The sequence below is a fragment of the Hippopotamus amphibius genome, chromosome 4 (genome assembly GCF_030028045.1).
Source record: "Hippopotamus amphibius kiboko isolate mHipAmp2 chromosome 4, mHipAmp2.hap2, whole genome shotgun sequence".
Lineage (NCBI taxonomy): Eukaryota > Metazoa > Chordata > Mammalia > Artiodactyla > Hippopotamidae > Hippopotamus > Hippopotamus amphibius.
In genome coordinates, this window is record NC_080189.1 from 165,791,813 (window position 1) to 165,819,751 (window position 27,939).

General features: G+C 36.7%; 1 protein-coding gene across 6 annotated transcripts in view; it reads right to left on the reverse strand.

Moving 5' to 3' along the window:
• CEP128 (centrosomal protein 128) overlaps positions 1-27,939 on the reverse strand; it is a 437,525-nt gene that overhangs the window by 356,374 nt on the left and 53,212 nt on the right. For all 6 annotated transcript variants that reach the window (XR_009053322.1, XM_057733202.1, XM_057733203.1 and 3 more), the window contains one exon: positions 12,008-12,124. Coding sequence is in view for 5 of the 6 variants with exons in the window: in XM_057733202.1 (XP_057589185.1) it covers positions 12,008-12,124 (117 nt within the window). In the remaining variant the exon portion in view is untranslated. The remainder of the gene's footprint in view (positions 1-12,007; positions 12,125-27,939) is intronic.

Sequence of the window (27,939 nt, forward strand, 5' to 3'; positions counted from 1 at the left end):
GACAATCTTTCTCTTAAACAGAACCAGGGAACTGAAAAAGAAGGAATCTAATTCATTTTATGAGATTAATGTAACCATGCTTTCAAAACCAAAAAGAGTAATGCAGAGAAATTTATAATTGACCTCAATCATAAACATAAATATAAACATACTAAAGAAAAGACGAGGAAATGAATTCAGCAATGTATAAAAAAAGTAATGTATTATGGCCAAAAAAAGTTCTCAGGAATGCAAGGAGAGCTCAGCATCTACTGATAGAGGCAAATGCATTTAAATATCAAAAGAGAAAGACAGCAGCAAGAATATTTAATAAATTTCACAACCCATTCACGGTTTTTTAAAAAATCGACCGCTCTTGGCAACCTACAAGTAGAAGGCAATGTTCTTTACCAGATAAAGGACAGCACTCAAAATCAGGAGCAAACACCATACCATAAGGTTAACGCTTTAGAAGCATTTCTATAAATACAGGAATAAAACAAGGATTCTTGCTATCTTTGCTTATATTTAACATTGCATTTGAGTTTCTGGCCAGTGCAATAAAACCACAACAAAAAAAGAATTATAAGAAAAGAAATTAAATTGCCTTTAATTTCTAACGATATGATTAGCTACACAGTAGATAATATGTCAGTAAAACTACTAACAAATTATAAGAATAAGATCATTAGACAAAATTGTTGGATGAAAGAGCCACATGTAAAACCAAATGCATGGGACTTCCCTGGTGGCACAGTGGTTAAGAATCCGCCTGCACATAAAAACAGATGACTGAACTTGGTGTACCCCCCAAAAAATAATAAATCAATAAAATTAAAAAAAAAAAAAAAAAAAGAATCCGCCTGCCAATGCAGGGGACACGGGTTCAAGCCCTGGTCTGGGAAGATCCCACATGCCGTGGAGCAACTAAGCCCATCCACCACAATTACCGAGCCTGTGAACCACAACTGCTGAGCCCTCGTGCCACAACTACTGAAGCCTGTGCACCTAGAGCCCGTGCTCCGCAATAAGAGAAACCACAGCACTGAGAAGCCTGCACACCACAACTAGAGAAACTCCAGGAGCAGCAACAAAGACCCAATGCAGCCAAAAATAAATAAATTTATTTATTTATTAAAAAACAAATGCACTCCTATATACCACAAATAACCAACTAGAAATGTACTAAAAGAACACATCCCACCCACAATTTAAAAAAAAAAACAACCATAAGGTACCAAGGAGTAAGTCTAAGATGTACAAGATCATTATACAGACAATTATAAAACATTACTGGAGAACATTAGAAAACACCTTCTCTTCAAATTAATCTACATATTTAGTACAATTACAATCAAAATGCCAGCAGGATTTTTCATGGAACATGACAACAGATTTTCATTATTGTTTACCAAAATATAATAAAAGCTCTAATAATGCAGACAATATGTTATCAGTTCAGGGACAAACAGATCAAAGCATATAGAATTCAGAGTTCTATATAACAGAAGTGGCATTTAAACCACAGGGAAAAGAAGAAATTATTCAAAAAGCATGCTGAGGCATTTAGTCACAGGAAATAACTTAAGATTCCTTCCTCCTACCATTAAAAAAGTTAAATTCCTGGAAGAAAACTCAAATAATACAGTATTTTTAAATGAGTAAAACTTATAAACAGGCTATCTGTACAGGCACAAATGAAAACTGCCAGCAATATTTGAAAAGAGGCTCAAATTCACTAACAGGAAATGCAAAGAAACATAAAAATAAGTTAACACTTTATACTCATCAGCTTGGCAAAAATTAAAAAGAATTATAACCACTGCTAATGGTAGGAATGTGGGGGAAAGGGCCATTCTCAGCTATTTTGCTGACAGAAACGTGGAGAGTTAGAATCATTTGGAAAAAATAACCTGGTAATCTCTATTATAATAAAAGATCTGTCCATGGTAATAAAAGGTTAAGTTGGAACCACATTAGCTAGTTGGAGGAATTTCCAGAGGGTATTGATGAGAGAAGAAAGCAAGATGCAGAAATACATATAAAATGTGATACCATTTTCTTAAAATATAAACATACCAAAAAAAAAAAAAACAACCCTATATGTGCAAAAGTGTGGATAGTCTATATATGTATATGTATCTGTCCAGGATAATTAAGAGCCCAAAGAAAACTATAAAGGGATATATCCTAGGTTGTTTACACGAGTTCTTTTTATTTAGGGAATGGGGTAGTGACTGATGGTAAGAGAACAGAGGGGAAGAAACAGGGAAAAAATGCACCAAGAAAATAAATAAAGCTGACTTAAAAAAAAAAAAAGTGTATGAGAATTTATGATATGAACACGTTTACTTATGCATTTATTTAAATCAAATATAAACAAATATTTTTATGCTAAATACAAATGTTAAAAGAAAACAATCATGTGAGAAGTAAAACTGGTTAAACATTGGATCAAAACAATGCATTAGTATGGTCTCTATTACTGCATTCAACAAATATTCATTAAGAGCATACTGTGTTAAACGCTAGAAATAAAAAATTCTCAAAACAACTACAATTAAAAGAGACAATACATCAAGAAATGGTAATTAACAGTAATAATCTGAGACTAAAAACCTCACCTCATATAACATATATTACCAGAAACTGAACAGTGAGGAGAAAAAAAAGCCACCTTTGCAGAGCAAGGAGAAACAGAGTCAATGAGATTATGATTTATTAAAAGAATAAAAATCATGACTCAAAATAAGGCCCAAATTTGTCCTACACACACAGTTTTGCCCCCTGAAAAATGAACACTAGAGCACACATTTTCGAATTTTCCCTTGCTACACATACTCTTCTACAGAGTAGTACATGTGTGGTTGTCCTGGTGTGATACTCAGTGCTTTCAGCCCCTTGTTAGTCTGGAGCCCTGTGTGTCACCCTGCCTGTGTCACTCTCTGCCTATTATACTCCACCTGGTCACCTAGGCCTGGCAAAGGATTGCATTCAAAAGTTCATATTCCAAGGACTGCGAAAATCATATGCAACCTCTGAGCGTTCTTTGTGCTTTCCATAGAAGTTTTTTTATTTTTAAACTCTCATTGACGTTTAAATTCCACTGGTCTTTCTCAGTGCCCAGGGAGGCTATTGTGATGGTCAATGTGAGGATGATTTAATGGACACTTATATAAAAGGTATCTAATTATACCAATGGGGAATAGAAGCTCGTACTATGAAATAAATATGTGAAAATGTGGGGGATACCTTCAAAAGTTTTGTAATTCAGACTTGGAAAGGCAAGTGAAGGGAGTCCCAATATCTAGCAGCCTCAGAAAGGCCTCCAGATCTCCAAATCAAGTATGGGAGTCTCTAAAGGAAGAGCAGGAGAAAGGGTTAAGGAGGCCACGTTAGAACATTTGCGGGACTAGGATCTCCTCTGAACTGGCTCAGAAGTCTCAAGGGAGATGGTAAAGCTATTAAGAGGACGTTACGAAAACATTCTTGGTTTCAGTGGAAGCTGCTCCCTTAATGAGTCCAAACTAAATACATTAATAAACAGTACCCAAGGCTTTTCTTAGTTGAAGTAGCCATATTACTCAGCATCTCTGGAGCCACAATGACATTTCTGGGAAGGAATGAATAGCTATTTGTCCATTAGGTTTTTCACAATTGATACAGATGCCAAAAGATGAAGGAAAATACTGCAGAAAATTATTAATTTTTCTGTATATGCCTTTATTTTATTGATGAGACTCACATAATCTGGTTTTCTATCAAGCACAGACTGGAAACCACTGAGCTGAGCGCCCACGTTACACTGAATTCCTCACTTAGTCCTCACTATCTTCTGTTAAGATTCCATGCCCTTCCTGACCCATGGGTTTCTCCATGAAACATTTTTAAGCCTTAAGGAATCTGATTCACATTAGGTTATATGCAAGCATGGAATATTCTTGGTGGGGGAAGATCAGGGAACTAGCACTCTAATATGCTACAAAATGTTTTGAAAAACATACACAAGTATACACCCAGCATGTATCTCATGTTTTGCATTTTATGTAATTCAACTGATGATGAATAAATAACATTCAATTTATAAGAAACTGCTAGGAAAAAAAACAAGTCAGGAATTCCCAAGATGCCATAGTCAAGAGTTAGAAACCTTATCTACGAGGGTAAGTCAAAAATTATCCGCACTCCAGTTACATTAAAACTTCTGCTGGCCACACTGTCTCATCAACACTTTCGATTCAAGGCTACTGTCTCCCTAGTCACTACTGTGCAGGTGTCAACATGTTACATCAGTTCATTTATAACTGCAGTGCGAACAAAATGGATGGCCCACTAGTTGCTTGCACAAAAGAAGAGCAGAGTGCAGTGATTTGCTTTCTGTGGTCTGAGGGTGTACCTGGTGCCATCATTTATCGAAGACTTCGTGTGCAGTACAGAGAAAGTGTTTTGTCGCAAAGAAGTGTGTATAAATGGATAGAGAAGCTCGAGGAAGGTCTCACCTCACACCAGTTAGAATGGGCATCATCAGAAAATCTACAAATAGTAAATGCTGGAGAAGGTGTGGAGAAAAAGGAATGCTCTTGCATTGCTGGTGGGAATGTAAATTGATACAGCCACTATGGAAAACAGTATGGAAGTTCCTTGCAAAACTAAAAACCCAGCAATCCCACTACTGGGCATATACCCAGATAAAACCATAATCCAAAAAGAAACATGCACTCCAATGTTCATTGCAGCACTATTTACAATAGCCAGGACATGGAAGTAACCTAAATGCCCATCAACAGATGAATGGATAAAGAAGATGTGGAACATATATACAATGGAATATTACTCAGCCATAAAAAGGAATGAAATTGGGACATTTGTAGAGACATGGATGGACCTAGAGACTGTCATACAGAGTGAAATAAGTCAGAAAGAGAAAAACAAATATAGTATATTAATGCATATATGCAGAATTTAGAAAAATGGTACAGATCAACTAGCTTGCAAGGCAGAAACAGACACAAAGATGTAGGGAACAAACATACGGACACCAAGAGGGAAAAATGGAGGAAGTGGGGGTGGGATGAATTGGGAGACTGGGATTGCCAATATTACATTCCTAATACAAAAAAAAAAAAAAATCAGATTGTACACTTTAAATATATGCAGTTTATTGTATGTCAATTATATCTCAATAAAAGTCCTTTAAAAAAAAGAAAAGAAGAAGTTCAAGGAAGGTCACACAAGTGTTAACCATCAAGAAGGAGCCAGCACAGATGTAGAGAACAAACATATGGACACCAAGTGAGGAAAGTGTGTGTGTGGGGGGCAGGGGGGCGGGGGGTGAATTAGGAGATTGGGATTGCCATATATACATTACTAATAAGAAAAAAAATTAAATTGTACACTTTAAATATATGCAGTTTATTGTATGTCAATTGTATCTCAATAAAAGTTCTTAAAAAAAAAAAAAAAACATAGGAGCCAGATGTCCATCCACACCCACAGCTGATGACAACACTGAACATACACATGAAATAATTGTGTGGAATAGATGAGTGACAGTGGATTATGTGGCAAATCATTTGCAAATCAGCCATGACTCTGCCTGTGAAATAATCCATGACAGACCTAGGTTTCAAAAAGTTTCTGCTGAAGCCAAAACTTTGGATTAAATGTAGAGGACTGCTATCCAAGGGCACTGTGATCGTGCATGACAATGCATGTCCACACACTTCTACCCACACTGTCAACACTAGGCAAAAACTTCATTTTGAGGTGTTAAAGTATCCTCCCTATAGCCCTGATCTTGCTCCATCGGACTTTCACCTGTTTGGTCCCCTGAAAGTAGCCCTGTGAGGATAAAGATTCACTTCTGATAAAGAAGTAAAGACAGCGGTCCATTTGTGGCTCACAGCTCAGCCTAAAACATTTTTTAATGAGGGAATACAAAAGCTTGTTGACAGATGGACAAAGTGTATTGAAAAGCAAGGAGATTATGTCAAAAAATGATGTATTTGTCTTTTCTAAAAGTTGATTAAAATAAATTCTATAGCCAGAGTGTGGATAATTTTTGACTCACCCTTGTAAGATTTTATGTTAAGTTCTGCACCTGCAAAAGAGTTCTGATTTGGGTTTACAGTCTAAATACCTACCTCATGCCACTAAATTTAACTAATCAAAGTCACCTTACTATCAAATGTCTGATCAAAAGGAATTTGTAATATGACAAATGTACCCTAATGTTGAACACTTTACTGTTTGCACAATTATTCAACAACAAAAGACTGATAGTTATAGGCTTAACAACATTTGAATGCAATTAGGAAAAGTTTAGAGAACCATGTGAAATTTTTTTTTTAGCTCCTTACTGGAATATAATTGCTTTATACTCCTGTACCAGCTTTTGAGGTACACCAAAGTGAATCAGCTGTATTTATACATACATCCCCATATCCCCTCCCTCCTGCAACTCCCTACCACCCTCCCTGTCTTGGCCCTCTACGGCATCACCCATCATCGAGTTGATCTCCCTTTGTTATACAGCAACTTCCGACTAGCTATCTATTTTCCAGTTGGTAGTGTATATATGTCTATACTACTCTCTCACTTCGTCCCAGCTTCCCCTTCGCACCCTGCCTCCCCAGCCCCATGTCCTCCAGTCTATTCTCTGCATCTGCATCGTTATTCTTGCCCTGTCACTGGGTTCACCAGGACCATTTTTTTAGATTCCATATATATGAGTTAGCATACGGTATTTGTTTTTCTCTTTCTGGCTTACTTCGCTCTGTATGATAGTCTCTAGGTCTATCCACCTCATTACACATAGCTCCATTTCATTCCTTTTTATGCCTAAGTAACATTCCATTGTATATATGTGCCACATCTTCTTTATCCGTTCATCTGTTGATGGACATTTAGGTTGCTTCCATGTCCTGGCTATTGTAAATAGTGCTGCAATAAACATTATGGTACATGTTTCTTTTTGGATTATGGTTTTATCTGGGTATATGCCCAGGAGTGGGATTACTGGATCATATGGTAGTTCCATTTTTAGTTTTTTAAGGAAGCTCCATACTATTTTCCATAGTGAGTGTACTAACTTACATTCCCACCAACAGTGCAGGAGAGTTCCCTTTTCTCCACACCCTCTCCAACGTTTATTGTCCCTAGATTTTTTTATGATGGCCATTCTGATGGGTGTGAGGTGATACCTTATTGTGGCTTTGACTTGCATTTCTCTAATGATTAGCAATGTTGAGCAGCTTTTCATGTGTTTGTTGGCCATCTTTATGTCTTCTTTGGAGAAATGTCTATTTAGGTCTTTTGGCCATTTGTGGATTGGGTTATTTGTTTTTTTGAACCATTCAAAATTTAAAAGAGCTATATGAGTGGTGCTGGGAAAACTGGACAGCTACTTGTAAAAGAATGAAATCAGAACATTCTGTAACACCATATACAAAAATAAACTCAAAGTGGATTAAAGACCTAAATGTAAGAGCAGATACTATAAAACTCCTATTGGAAAACATATGCAGAACACTCTGACATAAATTGCAGCAATATTTTTTTGGATCCGTCTCCTAGAGTAATGGAAATAAAAGCAAAAATAAACAAATGGACCTAATTAAACTTAAAAGCTTTTACACAACAAAAGGAACCATAAACAAAATGAAAAGACAACCTATGGAATGTGAGAAGATACTTGCAAACAATGCAACCGACAAGGGATTAATTTCCAAAATTTACGAACTGCTCATACAGCTCAATATCAAAAAGGAACAAACAACCCAATCAAAAAATGGGCAGATGACCTAAATAAACATTGCTCCAAAGAAGACATAGATGACCTACCGACACATGAAAAGATGCTCAATATCACTAATTATTAGAGATAAAACTACAATGAGGTGTCACCTCACACCAGTCAGAACGGCTATCATTAAAAAATCTACAAATAATATATTCTGGAGAGAACGCAGAGAAAGAGGAACCCTTCTACACTATTGGTAGGAATGTAAATTGGTATAGCCACTATGGAGAATAGTATAAACGTTCCTTAAAAAACTAAAAATAGAGTTTCCATATGGTCCAGCAATGCCATTCTTGGGCATATATCTGGAAAAGATGAAAACTCTAATTGAAAAGATACGTGCACCCCAACGTTCAGAGCAGCATTATTTACAGTAGCCAAAACATGGAAGCAACCCAAATGTCCACAGATAGAGGAATGGATACAGAAGATGTTGTACATATATACAATGGAATATTACTCAACCATAGAAAAAGAATGAAATAATGCCATTTGCAGCAACATGGATGGAACCAGAGGTTATCATATTAAGTTAGCTAAGTCAGAGGAAGACAAATATCATATGATATCACTTATATGTGAAATCTTAAAAAAAAAAAATGATACAAATGAACTTATTTACAAAACAGAAATAGACTCACAGACATAGAAAACAAACTTATGATTACCAAAGAGGAAAAGGTTGGGGGAGGGATAAATTAAGGAGTTTGGGATTAACAGTTACACAGTACTATACATAAAATAGATAAATAACAAGGTCCTACTGTATAGCACAAGGAGCTATATTCAATATCTTGTAATAACCTATAATGGAAAAGAATCTTGAAATATATAACTAGATCTCTTTGCTATACACCAGAAACTAACACAACATTGTAAATCAACTATACTTCAATTAAATATATATATATCTTAAAGCTATATGAAAAGAATATTATTGCACAATAAAATATTCATCTCTCTAGAGAGATCTCTATGAGACACAAAAAATGTGTTTAAAATGTGATATATGAGGTCTGAAGGCCAAGGAAGGTCCTTACCAAGTTAAGAAAATCTGACATTCATGGGCCATTAGCAGCACATGAGTAACTGAGGTTCACCAAAGGAAGTAGATTGCAGAGTATGTACATAGCCCTTTTGCTTAGACCAGGAGGAACAAAACAAACAAACAAAAACAACAAGAAACAGAAAAGAGTGAGTAATTCCTTAAAAACTCTAAACAAGAAAAGGAGAGTGGCTTTCCCTCAACCAGTTTCCAAAGACTAACACTGTGATCTTCATTAAACGGGAACAGATAAAGCTCCAAGGACCTAAGAACCTCATCAGATCACTAAAAAGAAGCAGGTTTTAGCCAAAACCACAGACTGCCTCCCTATGACACAAACAACATTATACCTAGAAATCTCTGACATTCTGGAATTTTTAATCACTACTCCTTATCTTTTAACAACTTTTGAATGTCATAATTTTCACTAACATTGAATTGTACATTTTAGGGAGGCAGGAGAACATAGTGGCTAAAAGTCCAGGCCTACTTACTCACCTACAGATTCAATTTTTCACCACAGCCAGAAACTAAATACATAAATTGCTATTATCATACAGTATAGATATATCATACCTATTTTTTAATATCGAAAAGAAAGCAAAGTGTTTTCTCTCAAACATGACCTTTCCAAAACAGTCTAAGCCACTTAACTTGGGAGTAGGAAAACGCATCCCAGCTAAATTAATCCTTTCCAGTTTCCACTGCACTGTTTAATCCAAAACCACCTATTAAAAGCGTATAGGTCACCACTTATATTAAAGTGACAAAATATGAAATTAAACATTTCTTATCAATAGTGATCCTCTATTACACTGTCAGAGATGGAATTCCAAATCACTGCTCAAGCTTTTAGTCAAATTGACAATTACAATGCAAATATTCAGGCTCTGGTTTCTCAAGAATAGGGGTGGGAAGCAATCTTCCTCTCCCTCTTTCTTTGTAATTTTGTGCATTCTGCAAAGAGAGTAGAAAATAAGCAGAGAAAATTTCTCTAATTTTCTCTCGCAAAAAAGAACAATTGTCTCTTCAGTACTATTCTTATGCTCACCAGATGCAATTTGCTTTGAGAACAAATGTATAAAAATCAAGGTTGAAAAAAAAAGGCTACCCACATGCTGTATCTAATTATTCAACAAAGTATCCTCTTCAAAGTAATTACCAACTAACAAGGGTATGCTTTCTTTTGTGAAATGGAGGAAAAATGGAATTTTAGAAAACAAAAGCAGATTTTTCTATGGGCTTACATTATAATTTCAGGTTTGCAATGTTTGTTCTTAATTTTCAATTGGCACGTCTCCTAATACTTAACATTTTTTTTAATCTGTGAATTTAAAAGGGTTAATGATCTTCAAGCACACATAAGTGCATTTATAGAACATCACTTTTAGAAAAAACCATTTTGTAAAAGAAAAAAACATTCCCTTTGTTTTTAAATCTTTTGGCTTTCTTGTTGTTTCTAATTTTTTATACTTTATATATCTAAGAAACATTTAAAGGGACTCACAAGTTTTCTATAATGACAGTTATAAAACATTACCAATATAATAAAATGAGAATTCACAAACCTACACCAATAATGAATGAATGAATGAATGAATGAATAAAGAAAAAGAAAAAGCCCTTCCTGACAGTAGGAATCCAATTAATAAATGTAAAAGGATTGACAGAACATTTTTTAAATCACAGTTTAGTATCACAGCAGTAACTGTTTCACAAAAGAATCATCAATAGATGCTAAAATTTGCAGGTGAAAATATGTTGAAAAATAGGCTATTTTCAAGTTTTAAAGAGCCTCCCCATAAAACTAATAATTTAAAAGGCATAATACAGTAACTTTACAGTAGAGAAACCTGGCAAGCAACACCTTAAGCAATGTTCAGTTTTCACCAGTAATGGGACAAATTAACATTACATGCCTCTGATATGATATCCTGGGAAAAATGCAACAATTCTCTGGGTTTCCTGCCAAAAGTCTATAACCTAATCTAGTCATGAAGGAAAAAAAGTCAACAAACCTAAAACAAAAGACATTCTACAAAATAACTGGCTAGTACTCTGCAAAATTGTCAAGGTCATGAATGACAAAGACTGAAAAACTGTTTCAGATTAAAGGAGACTAAAGGGACATGATGGTCAAATGCTATATGTAACCCTTTATTGTATCTTGGACCAAAAAAGGACTTTTAAGTGGCAAAATTTGAATAAAACCCCTAAGTTAAATCATAGTATTGATCCAATGTTAATTTCCGGTGATTACAGAAGAGAATGTACATACCATATAATTCAGATTTAAGAGTATTTACATCATATTAGCAACTAGCTCAAAAAAAATTTTAGATATACATATATATGGAGATACATATATAAAATAATAAAGCAAGTCTGTTAAAATACGAATACTGGGGGAATCGAGGTAAAGGATATACAGAAATCTTTAGTTCTAATTATTCAACTTCTTCATAAGTCTGAAATTTCAAGATAAAAATGTTACCTAAAGTGTTAAGTAACCTCCATTTTGAACTGGTTTGATGATAGTCTAGTCCAGGGATCTGCAAACTTTTTTTATAAAGGGCCAGTCAGTCAATACTAATTTTAAGCTTTGTGGGCCATACGGTCTTTTTCACAACATCTCAGCTCTGCCATTGTGTCACAAAAGCACCCACAGACAAACTGAAAATGAATGGGAGTGGCTGTGTTTCAATAAAACTTTATTTGCAAAAATCAGCAATGGGCCAGATTCAGCCCATAAGTTAGTTTGCTGACCCCTAGGCTAATTCACACCAAAGAAAATTAATCTGAATTAATGTGCTGAGCATGTTAGCACGTATTGAGCACATGCTACACACTATGTTAAGTGCTTTACCCACATTAACTGATTTACCCCTGCACCAATGTGATTAAGTAAATACTATTATTATTTCCATTTTCCACAGAGGAAATGGGCCTAGAGAAGTTAAGGAACTGGCCCAAGGTCACACAGCCAGTAAGCAGTAGACTGTGGGGTTTGAACTAGGTAGGGCTGTCTTCACAAAATGAACTATATCCAACATGCTGCACTTCTCATATGGACTGAACTGTACTGTCACAGGCAACAACTAAGGAACTATAACCATTTTAACAATAGCTAAATAAGCACCTAAACTCAAGATTTACATTCAGAGAAGGTATTTTTCACAAACCTCCTGTAGCTGCAAAGAAATAAGTCCCAGTTGATCCTGCCGTCTTTCCACCAGCTCTCTTTCCGTACGCATCTCTCTTTCTATCTCCTGAAGTCGTCGCTCCACCCGATCTGAAACCTTAACATGAACAAAGAGAAAAGCGACATTATAGAACTGGTAGACAAAGAAAGACGAAACTGAAGAGAGATTTTATGCCACACACACTATCGCCTGAAGCATTTGAAACTGGCTTATTTGTAGAACCCTTTTTAACGACATTATTATAAAACAGGTCACAAAACAATTGACTAAAAGTTGCAAAAGAAAACAATTGTTAGTCTCCAATTAATCCAAACCTGGATCCCAATAAAAGGCTTAAATTTTTCGGAGTATAATATAATATGTCAAAAGTTCAGAGTTAAAAGTAATAAACTAGAAAAGAGTGCCCTCTGGTGAGTTAGAAGAAAAATAGCAATTTTGCCTACAACTGCATTTATTACTCTATTAATGATAAACTGTTCTATCTATTTAGGTCTTTTTCATTTTAATTACCTATAAGCATGACCTGCCTAGGAAGGTTTTGATGTTTATGTGCAGCTAATAATTCAAAGGGCTTGTCAATCTTTGCTACTATGATCTGCTAAAAATAAACCAGCTGTAAAAGATCAAAAACTAAAGTCGAACAGAAAAATGTTTAATTGGGACTCTCTAAAATAAACATGAAAGAATTTTCTCTCCAACGCAAGATTTTCCTTTTGCTAAAAGTTGTGCAAATTCAAACACACTTCATGCGCGTCATTATACACTCCCCTAAATAAAATATGCACTGACTATTTGTATATATTTGGTGTAGGAGGATACAATAGGTAGAGGACATCTGTATTCATTTAAGAGAAGCAATAAATACAGCCCTGTTATAAGAAATCTTTTGCCACAAATTCTACAGCGTCAAGAAAGGTCCTGCCCACAAGGGATCTTACTGGGGCAACAGAAATGTTCTAAACTGGACTGTGGTGATAGCCGCACAACTCAGTACATTTAATAAAAATCATTGAATTGTGCACTTAAAACAGATTAATTTTATAGTAAATTACACCTCAAATCAGGTTGCTTTTCAAAACGACATTTGGTAAACATAAGTTTAATTAGTCTATAAAAACTGAGCAAAAATATTCCATCAAAAAGTTAGCAGTTAACATATACTAAGACCGGTAAGTCTTGGGTTTCCAACTTTGAGTGCTTAAAAATAATTAAGATGTTTACTATGATATTCACAGTGCTTTACTAAAACCTCAAAATACCCTTCAGCATCAAGTTTCTAATTTATCCTATCAATCTTAACATCCCAACAATGTATTACTGCATCTGAAATAAAGGCAGTACCTTCTGTTATAGAAAGCAATATTAAAAATAAACACTAAAAAATAAGTTAATTCATTCCATTTTTACAAAATGGAAATATCTTTAGTTTACTCAATATAAAAAGTAATTAATAGCAATACTTACCAAAGATAAATAACAGGGCACCACCTCAAACCCATTAGGATGGCTATCATCAACAAAAAACAGAAAACGAGTACTGGGGAGGTGAGGGGTGGGGAATTGAAACCCTGGTGCATTGTTGGTGGTTTGTAAAAGTATATGGCTGCTATGAAAAACAGTATGGTAGTTCCTTAAAAAACTAAAAATAGAGTTACCACATGATCCAGCAATTCCATTTCTAGACATATGCCTAAAAGAACTGAAATTAGGATCTCAAAGAGATATTTGGACACCCATGTTCACAGCAGCAGCATCCACAATAGCCAAAAGGTGGAAGCAACTCGTGTCCATTGACACATAAATGGATAAACCAAATGTGGTTTACACATACAATGGAATATTACTCAGCCTTAAAAAGGAAGACATTCTTATACTTGCTAAAACATGAATGAACCCTAAAGACATTATGCTAAATGAAATAAGCCAATCACAAAAAGGCAAATACTGTATCTTATATCACGTATGTAGAGTAGTCACATTCATAGAAACAGAAAACAGAATGGTAGTTGCCAGGGTATAGAGGGAAGGGAGAATAGGCAGTTGTTGTTTAATGGGTGGAGTTTCAGTTTTGTAAGATGAAAAGAGTTCTGTATTTGGTTGCACAACAATGTGAAGGTACTTCACATTTCACAAGTAAAAATAAATACAGAATGACAAAAAAAAATTTTTTTAATCTGCTAATGCCATCTATCAGGAGAAAAAATAATGTTAAGTATTTTGTTGTATACTTTCAGGAATTTTTCTATGCCTATGTGTATGTGTATGACTAGTCAAACACATATCCATTTCATTTAAATTTTTAAACTAAAATTGGCTGTTATACATACCGTTTTATAAATTTTTTCAGTTTATATATATATATATATATTTTTTTTTTGCAGTTCACAGATCACAGATAACTTGCCATAAGAACAAATCTACATCCTCATTTTTAGCAAAGGCATAGTTCTCTGTAATTGATTAAAATAATTCCCTGCTGATAATGCAATAAAAATTAGTTATTTTTACTGGCATATGTTGTGACAAATACTCCTGTATAAGATCATTTTTTATACAGAAGCAATCAAGAAACAATCATTAACTGGAATTACTGAATCAAAAGTTATGAATCAATTGGACATGGACTTGAAAGAATTTTGAATTTTTATCCAAATCCTTTATTTTAAAAAGAAGACTGAGGAGATGAAGGTATTAACCAATTAACCATGGATCACACAACTAATTAATAAGAAAAATGGCCCCAACACAAGTCTCCATTTTCAGCAGTATCTTGTAATTCCCAGCTCCATTTTCACACATTCATTCAATAAGCATACACAGACACTAATTTGTTCCAGCTTTATGCTAGGTAGAGGTTAAGGGTACAGCAATATACATGATGCATCCACAGACCCTGCCCTCAAACAGCTTCTATCTATTGCAGACTGACACTAAATGAGTAATTAGCGATTTCTCTAATTAAATTCAATGAGTTGAATGACTTACATATTTTAGGAAAGAAGGCTGTGTCTATTAGCATCCTATCAAAATGTAAGCAGTTCAAGTAACTAAACACTGAAATCAAAATCCAAGATCATTTAGACATTATCTACTTTACCACAACAGCTAGTACATGTGATGAGGTAGAGTTACTATATGTGAAGGACTCTTCCTCAGTTTTGAAATAATGTTTGTGTTAAGCAGCTTCTGATGTGGTTTCAGTGGTCCCTGCTTCCTGGTATTCATGCACCGGTATAATTTCTTCCCCTTGAGTGTGGGCTGGCCTTAGTAACTTCCTTCTAATGAACAGAATACAACAAAAGTGATGAGATGTCACTTCCATGATTAGTTACAAAAATTCTAACTTTCATCTTGCTAGCATGTTCTCTCTTGCCTTCTCACTTGCTTGCTCTCGTGAAGCAAGCTGACATGTTGTGAGATGCTCTGCTGAGAAACCACATGTCAAAGAAACAAAAGAGGCCTCTGACCAACAGGTCATGATGCTTGACGCTTCAATCCAATAACCAACAAGGAACTGAATGAGCGAAGAAGCGAATCCATTCTAGTCAAGGCTTGAGATGACTGCAGCCTGTGACCCAGGGCCAAATGACACAGCTAAGCCATACGTGCATTCCTAACCCACAAAAACTATGAAATAAAAGTTTTAAGCCACTAAGTTTGGGGATATTTGTTACGCAGACATAGAACACTAATGCGATTTTTAAATCAGTTTTCAAATAAATCCTTACCCAAGAAATAAACTAGAGAGCCTGATGAAGGGGAAAAAAAGAAAGAAAAAAATATATATTTATTCTCCACTCCACCCACAAAATTTCTATTCATTTCATAGAATTTTGTTCTCCATTTCAAACTATTATAACCCCCCATTTCTTCCATGGTAAAGGAATTTTTCACTAGACAGGTGGCTACCAAATGTAGTCAATACATTTTCTGGTTTCTTCAGCTGCTAGCTGGCCATGTGACAAATTTTGGCAAATGAAATACTTACATAAGTGTTGTAACAACTTCAAGAAATTATCCATAAGGGATAGTATATAGGCGCCTTTTGCTCTCATATTCATCCCTTCTTCAGTCTTGCTGCCTAGGACACAGATGCTGCATCTTTGACCATGAGTTTGAGGCCATAACAGTGGGAAAAACAAGAAGAGTATGACAGGAAAAGCCAGAACCCATTACATACTGTGGATCAGTACACGGAGCACCACATGGAATCCTGAACTCCCTGCTTAAGACTTTCCCACAAGAGAAAAATAACTGTCTTTTTTTCCCAATCACTGTTATTTGGGGTTTTCAGTTATTTACAGCTGAAACTGATCTTAACTGATAGAGAGAAGCACTTAGTGAAATGCAAAATACTAAGCAAATACAGCCACTGCCTTACCCAACTATCAGAACATGGGAAAACAGTAACATCCTGGTCTGTTTTAATCGAACCTGAAGAAAACTATAGGTAATAAATTGAATAGACATGATAGCTAGTCAGTATTGAGAAAAAAGTAAAACATATACACAAACTAGCATGACTGAAGATGAATAAACACAAAAAGTATTTTATGGATTTCAACAGTGGTAAAATTATAATCATCCTGTAAGGCCACCAAAGTATCTTCATAGAGCCAACCATCCAGACAGAGTAATATACTCAAAATACTTTGCTTTTTCTACTCCTAATACACTGAGTCAGCCAAATCCAACTAAGTCAGCAACACCCAGGACCTACAATATACATTTGGATAACTCCAGTTTTCTCTTGTCTATTCTTTCTCATGTTACATTCTGTATCAGGGTACAGTCTAGGCTCTTTCAAAAAGATTAAATATACATCAGCTCAAATAAGATAAGAGTTTATTTCTCGCTCATCTTACAGCCCAGAAGAAAGCAGGAGAAGCTGACAGGCCACTCTGCTCCCTAAGGTCATCCAGAGATCCAGGTTCCTTCCATCGGTTGCTCCACCACCCCTAGGTTGTTATCCTCACCTGCACAGTTTAAGCTGGGTCAGTGCTACTCTCCATTTCAACCCACATAAAGAGAAAGAAAGTCCCAGACAAGTGGCTTTGTTTTCAAGGAGACAATCCAGAAGTTGCATGCACCACTTTTACACACATTCAGTCACAAAACAGCCACACAGGAAAACTGAGACATGTCATCCCTACCTGAGTAATCACGTGCCTGGATAAAACTGCCAGGAGTGGGGAGAGTGCTGATAAGGGAAGGAAGATGGGGATCTGATACTAAACAAGAAACTCAACACAATGGGCCAATTAGAACTAACATAGCTTCAACACACATATTGTAATTTTAAGGTAAGCCACTTTTCATCTTTTGGAAAAGGATAAGATAAATGCTAATTCTCAGATGAAAGTATTAAAAGAGGACATTTAAAGCACTAATTATAAAAGTGAGCAACAGGTAACAAATTACAAATTCACACAGGCTTTAATCTTGTACACTCACTTTTAGAGATTTATTCTACCAATTTACTTTGCCATGTGAAAAATGGTACGTGTACGAGATCAATAACTGCAGTGCTGTGTGTAAAAGAAAAGATTTAAACAACCTAAATGTCCATCAATATAAGACTGGTTAAATAAATTATGGGACATTCATTCAATGGAATGCTTTAAATATTAAAAGAAAGAAATTAGGAAGCTCATGAGAGGCTAACATGGAACAATCTCAAATCTCAAAGAGATATATTAAGTGAAAAAGGCAATATACAGAACAGTGTGTTTATTATGCTAACTGCTAACAATAAAATAACAAAACAGGGAGAGCAGGAGAGGCCTCTCTCAACAGGAGACTTCAATGACAAAAGAGCGCCAGCCATGCAAAAAATTGGGGAAAGAAAAGAGAAGCCAGTGCAAAGACCATGATGTTGGAATGAATTTGACAAATTCAAGGAACATAGAGAAAGCCAGATAACGATAATGTAGGCGGTACAGGCTATGCTGAGGAATTTGAAACAGAAAAAGCTCAGGTAGGGTTTTAAAAAAACATGAGAATAATTCACTGTGATGACAATTCTTAAAAATAACTTGGAGGGGGTGCCACAGTCGGGCCGGGCGAGGGCGGACAAAGCCGCCAGCGATCTCGGCTGCAGCCGCCGGCGCTGGCCAGAACGCAGGGCGCGCCCTGACCCTTCCTCTTGGGGCAGGTGCGAGGGCGCTCGCGCGGTCAGCGTCCCGGGGCCTCAAACTCCAGGGCCTCTCCTGGGCAGGCCGCAGATCGCCCACCCTGCCCCGCGAGTGAGTCTGCCCGAAGACTCGGCCATCGCCAAGCGCGGGTGCCATTGGAGCAGCGGCGCCCGTAGACGTGCCCCAGGCTCGAAGGACAGCCCTGAGCGGACGCCTCATTCTCTGCAGCCCAGCAGCGGATGTCCTTTTAAAGAATTATTGAAGATGAAGTTTTTTTTCTATTTTTATTTTTTGTTTGTTTTTTAATGGCTTTACAGAATTTTAAATTGAATACAATTTGACATGATGGCAAAAAATGTTGGTTTGGCTTCTACAAATGCAGAACTAAGAGGATTTACAGATCAGAATCTCAGTCCAACCAAAGTTAAAAAGGAGAGGGGAGAAAAAATCAAGATGGCGGAGTAGGAGGACGTGTGCTCACTCCCTTTTGCAAGAGCAGTGGAATTACAACTATCTGCTGAACAATCATTGACAGTAAGACACTGAAACTCACCAAAAACAACCACCCCACATCCAGAGACAAAGGAGAAGCTGCAGTGAGACAGGAAGAGGGGTGCAATCGTGTTAAAATCAAATCCCATAAATGCTGGGTGGGTGACTCACAAGCTGGAGAACAGTTATACTGCAGAAGTCCTGAGAGTTCTGAGCCCCACATCAGGCTTCCTAACCTGGCGGTCCAGCAACGGGAGGAGGAATCCCCACAGAATCAGACTCTGAAAGCCAGCGGGATTTGATTGCAGGACCTGCACAGGACTGGGGGAAACGGAGACTCCACTCTTGGAGGGCACACAAAAAACTGTGCTCACCAGGACCCAGAGGGAAGGAGCAGTGACCCCATAGGAGACTGAACCAGACCTACCTGCTGGTGTTGGAGGGTTGCCTGCAGAGGTGGGGGGGCAGCTGTGGCTCACAGAGGATACGGGCACTGGCAGCAGGGGTTCTGAGAAGTGCTCACTGGCCTTCCAGAGTCCACCATTAGCTCCACCAAAGAGCCTGTAAGCTCCAGTGCTGGGTCGCCTCAGGCCAAACGACCACCAGGGTGGGAACACAGCCCCACCCACTGGCAGACAAGCAGATTAAAGTTTTACTGAGGTGCACCCACCCAGCCCAACCCACCATCAGTCCCTCCCATCAGGAAGCACCCACAAGCCTCCTAGACAGCTTTCTCCACAAGAGGGCAGACAGCAGAATCAAGCAGTATCAGCAGTATTTCAGCTTGTTGAACTAAAATCACAGCCACAGAAAGATAGAGAAAATGAAAAGGCAAAAGACCTTGTACCAGATGAAGGGACAAGATAAAACACCAGAATAACAACTAAATGAAGAGGAGATAGGCACTCTTCTGGAAAAAGAATTCAGAATAATGATGGTGAAGATGATCCAGGACTTTGAAAAAAGATTGGATACAAAGATTGAAAAGTTGCAAGAAAAGTTTACCACAGACCTAGAGGAATTAAAGAACAAATAAACAGAGATATGCAACACAATAACTGAAATGAAAAATACACTAGAAGGAATCAATAGCAGATTAACTGAGGCAGAAAGGCGAATAACTGACCTGGAAGACAGAATGGTGACAATCACTGGACCAGAGAAGAATAAAGAAAAAAGAATGAAAAGAACAGAAGACAGCCTAAGAGACCTCTGGGACAATGTTAAACGCACCAACATTCACATTATAGGGGCCCCAGAAGAAGAAGAGAGAGAGAAAAGACCTGAGAAAATACTGGAAGAGATTATAGTTGAAAACTTCCCTAACATGGTAAAAGAAATAGCTACGCAAGTTCAGGAAGCGCAGAGAGTCCCAGGCAGGATAAATCCAAGGAGAAACACGCCAAGACATATAGTAGTCAAACTGACAAAAATTAAAGACAGAGAAATGTTATTAAAAGCAACAAGGGAAAAATGACAATTAACATACAAGGGAACTCCCATCAGGTTCACAGCTGATTTCTCAGCAGAAACTCTGCAAGCCAGAAGGGAGTGGCATGATATATTTCAAGTGATGAAAGGGAAGAACCTACAACCAAGAATACTCTACCCAGCAAGGATCTCATTCAGATTCGACGGAGAAATCAAAAGCTTTGCAGACAAGCAACAGCTAAGGGAATTCAGCACCACAAAACCAGCCCTACAACAAATGCTAAAGGAACTTCTCTAAGCGGGAAACATAAGAGAAGAAAAGGACCTACAGAAACAAAAACAAAACAATTAAGAACATGGTAATAGGAACATATCTATTGATAATTACCTTGAATATAAATGGATTAAATGCACCAATCAAAAGACACAGACTGGCTGAATGGATACAAAAACAAGACCCATATATATGCTGTCTACAAGAGACCCACTTCAGACCTAGGGACACATACAGACTGAAAGTGAGGGGATGGAGAAACATATTCCATGCAAATGGAAATCAAAAGAAAGCTGGAGTAGCGATACTCATATCATATAAAATAGACTTTAAGATAAAAAATGTTACAAGGGACAAGAAAGGACACTACATAAAGATGGAGGGATCAATCCAAGAAGAAGAGATAACAATGATAAATATATATACACCCAATATAGGAGCACCTCAATACATAAGGCAAATGCTAACAACCATGAAAGAGGAAATCAACAGGAACACAATCATAGTGGGGGACTTTAACACCCCACTTACACCAATGGACAGATCATCCACACAGAAAATTAATAAGAAAACACAAGCTTTAAATGACACAATAAATTAGCTGGATTTAATAGGTATCTATAGGACATTACATCCAAAAACAGCAGATTACACGTTCTTCTCAAGTGCACATGGAACATTCTCCAGGATAGATCATATTTTGGGTCATAAATCAAGCCTTGGTAAATTCAAGAAAATTGAAATCATATCAAGCGTCTTTTCCGACCACAATGCTATGAGATTAGAAAAAAACTGTAAAAAACACAAACACATGGAGGCTAAACAATACACTACTAAATAACCAACAGATCACTGAAGAAATCAAAGAGGAAATCAAAAAATACCTAGAGACAAATGACAATGAAAACACAACAATCAAAAACCTATGGGATGCAGCAAAGGCAGTTCTAAGAGGGAAGTTTATAGCGATACAATCCTACCTCAAGAAACAAGAAACATCCCAAATAAACAATCTAACCTTACACCTAAAGAAACTAGAGAAAGAAGAGCAAACAAAACCCAAAGTGAGTAGATGGAGAGAAATCATAAAGATCAGAGCAGAAATAAATGAAATAGAGACAAAGAAAACAATAGCAAAAATCAATAAAACTAAAAGCTGGTTCTTTGAGAAGATAAAATTGATAAATCTCTAGCAAGACATCAAGAAAAAGAGGGAGAGGACTCAAATCAATAAAATTAGAAAGGAAACAGGAGAAGTTACAATGGACACCACAGAAATAAAAAGCACCATAAGAGATTACTACAAGCAACTATATGCCAATAAAACAGACAACCTGGATGAAATGGACAGATTCTTAGAAAGGTATAACCTTCCAAGGCTGAATCAGGAAGACATAGAAAATATGAACAGACCAATCACAAGTTATGAAATTGAAACTGTGATTAAAAATCTCCCAACAAACAAAAGTCCAGGACCAGATGGATTCACAGGTGAATTTTATCAAACGTTTAGAGAAGAGCTAACAACCATCCTTCTCAAACTCTTCCAAAACATTGCAGAGGAAGGAACACTCCCAAACTCATTTTATGAAGCCACCATCACCCTGATACCAAAACCAGACAAAGATACTACAAAAAAAGAAAACTACAGACCAGTATCACTGAGGAATTTAGATGCAAAAATCCTCAACAAAATACTAGCCAACAGAATCCAACAACACATTCAAAGGATCATACACCATGATCAAATAGGGTTTATCCCTGGAATGCAAGGATTCTTCAATATATGCAAATCAATCAATGTGATACACCATATTAACAAACTGAAGGATAAAAACCACATGATCATCTCGATAGATGCAAAAAAAGCTTTTGACAAAATTCAACACCTATTTATGATAAAAACTCTCCAGAAGGTGAGCATAGAGGGAACCTACCTCAACATAATAAAGGCCATATATGACAAACCCACAACAAACATCATTCTCAATGGTGGAAAACTGAAAGCATTCCCTCTAAGATCAGGAACAAGACAAGGATGTCCACTCTTGCCACTACTATTCAACACAGTTTTGGAAGTCGTTGCCACAGCAATCAGAGAAGAAAAAGAAACCAAAGGAATCCAAATTGGAAAAGAAGAAGTCAAACTGTCACTGTTCGCAGATGACATGATACTATACACAGAAAATCCTAAAGATGCCACCAGAAAACTACTTGAGCTAATCAATGAATTTGGTAAAGTTGCAGGATACAAAATTAACACACAGAAATCTCTTGCATTTCTATACACCAAAAATGAAAGATCAGAAAGAGAAATTAAGGAAACAATCCCATTCACCATTGCAATAAAAAGAATAAAATACCTAGGAATAAACCTAACCAAGGAGGTAAAAGACCTGTACTCAGAAAACTATAAGACACTCATGAAAGAAATCAAAGAAGACACAAACAGATGGAGGGACATTCCATGTTCTTGGATTGGAAGAATCAACATTGTGAAAATGATTATATTACCGAAAGCAATTTACAGATTCAATGCAATCCCGATCAAATTACCAATGGCCCTTTTCACAGAACTAGAACAAGAAATTTTACAATTTGTATGGAAACACAAAAGACTCCGAATAGCCAAAGCAATCTTGAGAAGGAAAGACGGAGTTGGGGGAATCAGGCTTCCTGACTTCAGGCTATACTACAAGGCTACAGTGATCAAGACAGTGTGGTACTGGCACAAAAACAGAAATATAGATCAATGGAACAGGATAGAAAGCCCAGAGATAAACTACAGTCAACTAATCTATGACAAAGGAGGCAACAATATACAATGGAGAAAAGGCAGCCTCTTCAATAAGTGGTGCTGCGAAAACTGGACAGCTACATGGAAAAGAATGAAATTAGAACACTCCCTAATACCATACACAAAAATAAACTCAAAATGGATAAAAGACCTAAATGTAAGGCCAGACACTATAAAACTCCTAGAGGAAAACTTAGGAAGAACACTCTTTGACGTAAATAACAGCAAGATCTTTTTTGACCCACCCCCTAGAGTAATGGAAATAAAAACAAAAATAAATAAGTGGGACCTAATGAAACTTCAAAGCTTCTGCACAGCAAAGGAAACTATAAGCAAGATGAAAAGACAACCCTCAGAATGGGAAAAAATATCTGCAAACGAATCAACAAAGGATTAATCTCCAAAATATATAAACAGTTCATCCAGCTCAATATCAAAAAAACAAACAACCCATTCAAAAAATGGGCGGTAAGACCTAAAAAGGCATTTCTCCAAAGAAGACATCCGGATGGCCAAGAGGCACATGAAAAGCTGCTCAACATCACTAACTGTTAGAGAAATGCAAATCAAAACGACAATGAGGTATCACCTCACACCAGTTAGAATGGGCATCATCAGAAAATCTACAAATAGTAAATGCTGGAGAGGGTGTGGAGAAAAAGGAATGCTCTTGCATTGCTGGTGGGAATGTAAATTGATACAGCCACTATGGAAAACAGTATGGAGGTTCCTTGCAAAACTAAAAACCCAGCAATCCCACTACTGGGCATATACCCACAGAACACCATAACCCAAAAAGACACATGCACTCCAATGTTCATTGCAGCACTATTTACAACAGCCAGGACATGGAAGCAACCTAAATGTCCATCAACAGATGAGTGGATAAAGAAGATGTGGTACATACATACAATGGTATATTACTCAGCTGTAAAAAGCAATGAAACTGGGACATTTTTAGAGACATGGATGGACCTAGAGACTATCATACAGTGTGAAGTGAGTCAGAAAGAGAAAAACAAATATTGTATATTAACACATATATGTGGACTATAGAAAAATGGTACAAATCAACCAGTTTGCAAGGCAGAAATAGAGATACAGATGTAGAGAACAAACATATGGACACCAAGTGGGGAAAGTGGGGAGGGTTGAGGTGGGGGAATGAATTGGGAGATTGGGAGACCAAAGTGTATACTCTAAATATATGCAGTTTATTGTAAAAAATAAAAAAATAAAAAGTTTAAAAAAAAATCACTTGGAGGGGGCTTCCTAGGTGGCGCAGTGGTTAAGAATCTGCCTGCTAATGCAGGGGACACGCGTTCAATCCCTGCTCCAGGAAGATCCCACATGCCGCAGAGCAACTAAGCCCGTGTGCCACAGCTATTGAGCCTGCGTTTTAGAGCCCATGAGCCACAACTATTGAGCTCAAGTGCTGCAACTACTGAAGCCCACGCACCTAGAGCCCGTGCTCTGCAACAAGAGAAGCCACGGCAATGAGGAGTCTGTGCACCACAACGAAGAGTAGCCCCCACTCACTGCAACTAAAAGAAAGCCCACACACAGCAAAAAAAACCCAACACAGCCAATAAAATAAACAAATAAATAAATAAATTTATTTAAAAAAAAAAAATCACTTGCCCTGGCTGTCCAGTGATTAGGACTCCATGCTCTCATTGCCAAGGGACCTGGTTCGATCCCCGGTTGGGGAACTAAAATCCCACAGGTTGTACAGTGCAGCCAAAAAATAAAATGAAAAAATAAAAATAAAAATCACTTGGTAACTATCAGCACAGCAATGGGCAATTGTAGGAGGCGAGAGACCAAGTTCAATGCAGTCCACTGCAGTGAACTCAATAAAAGTGACTGAACAGAAGTATTAGACAGATACAGATGGAACTGAGCAAGATTTCAGAAATAAAAAGGACAAGATCTGACAATGGATTGGAAGTGTCATATGAAGAAAAAGATGTGGAATGAACCCCAGTGACCACTGGAGGGACTGGGATGCCCTTTCCTGAGACCGGGAGGACCAAAGGAAGAGCAAGTAAAAACAGTTCTGAACAGAATGGTATGGACGCAGCACATATTTATAACTTTTGAATGATAAGATAATTCCCAATAATAAGAGTTATTTTAAAGACTGCATTTATTGTTGCTTCCTCACATTTATTTCCTATTTCTGAGACCCAAGGGAAAAATATTAACAACATCACCTAATACTAAAAAATTCATTTTTATCAGAGTCCATACCAATCAATTCAATTTACTACTAAGATATCAAAAAGTCCTGACTCTCTCTAAATTTAGTTATAAAAATCAAAAAATAACAAGAAAAAAACTTAGAATAGCTTTTAAAGTTAGGCTTTAATGAAAGGAAGTGAAACAAAAGCATTCTGTTGATAAGATTGTATTCTGGCTCTTCAGTATGTTGATTCCTCAGATCTTTAATAATATCTGCTGGTTTAAAATCCATTTCAGTAAGTATCCATTATACATCCTACTGTTGTAATGTATGCAATAACTATCTTATCCTAAATGTAGTGCTGAGAGAGTGCTTAGAGTTTGATTAATGATTAACTCTTCCAGAAGCAACTGGATCCATGTTTACATTTTTAAACAGTGACCCTCCTACGGAAATCAAAATAAAATTGTCTTTTTATTCCATAAATAATTCAAACTTAATATGCACTCATGTCACACTCAACCAGGTAAAGCCTAGACAACTAATGGACTAAAATTTCCCCTGTGGTATGAGGCCCACAAAATATTAATTGTTTATTTATCACAATTAAGTGTTAACAGAAAATATTTTCCATAACATTATGCTATAAATAATATCTCCCTTCCAATGGGCAGTTTGAAAAAAAAACAAACAAAAATCTATGATTTCCAAAGTATTAACAAAGTAGATCTTGGCATGTGTGATAGGAACTAATACTTTTTGCTTCTCAAAGAAAAATGTGTTCTATAAACTTTCAAGATGTATTTCAGTTACTGAGAAAATACATGATAAACAACTGTAGCCTCAGTATAATGCACAAATAAATGTGACTACAGCAGTTACCAAAAGAAAATGAAACTGGTGGGAGACAGGGGCAGTCATTCCTTTTTCTTCATACATTTGTACAATATTTAAAAGTTTTCCACAGTGAACATGCATCACTTTAGTAATTTTATTTTAAACTTAAATCTGGAGGGGGGAACACAGCTGCAGCCTCTTGAGAAGTTCAATGTTCAAACAACGAAACTGCACCTTCCCTGACAACATGCTATAGTGAATTTATAAATACAACACAATAGGTCAGACAGTTATAAAACGTAAATGTTGACTTCAGTTGGAATAAGTGACTCACAAAATCTATATTAAGCCTTGAACAAATTGAAAGTACACGTCATGTTTCAGAAGACCTTCTAAAATTCAACATTATTTTTAAGTTTGACATTAGACAACTGTTGCTTAATCAGAACGACATATACCCACGTGAGGTTTGAGATGCTCTCTGTACAGTTAGGAGACAACCTTACTTTGAAAGCAAATGACAGAATGCACAAAACAAGCTGTAAGATCACAACTCGATGTGAGGAACTGGCAAATAAACAACTTCAACCATGTGCACAATTAGGTGTGTATATTTCCAGGTTTTGACAGTATAAAAGGATGTGCCCTGATGAGCTGGGCATACTGGACAGTTGAGTAAACAAGCAAGTTGTATAAACCAGTTACACCAATGAGCAGAGCACTAGTAAGCTGTGACATCTAGTTGTATAATCATAGCTTTTATCTGATGTGGAGTATAATTCCTGATGCATGGTAACGAGAGAACTCAGGCTTTCTTTGAATTCAGCTGTTAACTTTGGACTCACGAGTTATATTTTAGACCCACATTAACACTCTAGATTATATACGTAGTACTTGCTAATTTTATTTGCTTTATGTAAGAAATATAAATGAAGAAATTCGGGTTCTCTTGTAAAATGGCAAAAGGTGAAACTTAAAAAATGCAATGTGCATTATGCAACTTAGCATTGCACACTCCAAACTCAAACTATTCCACCTATCTAACAATGCCAAAACCAGCATGACAACTGGTTATGTCCATGGCTTAGTCAGATCTACACAGATCTCAGCAGAACATTGAGGATAATTGAGTTTGGATCAAAGGCCTTGTTACAAGCATGCTCACAAATTGTATACCTACGTAGCAAGTAAAGGATGCCTCAGACAACAGCTGAAAAACTTGATAAAATCATGTGCATAAGAAATAGCAAACATAGATATAAAATCTGATAGATATAAAAAGATTCAAGGATTTCACTTCTAAAAATGATAGACTAGATAATCAGACCAATCTTTCCATTCAAAATAACGAAAATAGAAAGAAATAATACTTTAAATGAATATCTGTTTTAAGGCTTTGGAAAGCTAAAAAGATAAAGACATATGAAGCTAAAATGTAAGAGAAGTAAGAAACCCAAAGAGGGCAGTCTACCTTTTCTCTCTTAAATATCAGCCCATTTCAGAAAAGGCAGCAGAGACATTGAGAAGCTGAATAGTTTTTAACAGATGTGTAGAGTTAATGGGGAAAAGTGAGTTGAGAGCCCTTCCAAGGAAGGGAGCAGTCCCTGGTTAAACTTCTCCCACTCCCACACCCCAGTCTTTGGGCTGGAATCCTGAAGGACTATAAACTAGCAGTAAGGATGAATCAGAAATAGTTGAAACTTGGCACTAAAGTTTAACATTGAAATATCTTAACAATAAATGATAAGGTAATTCATGATT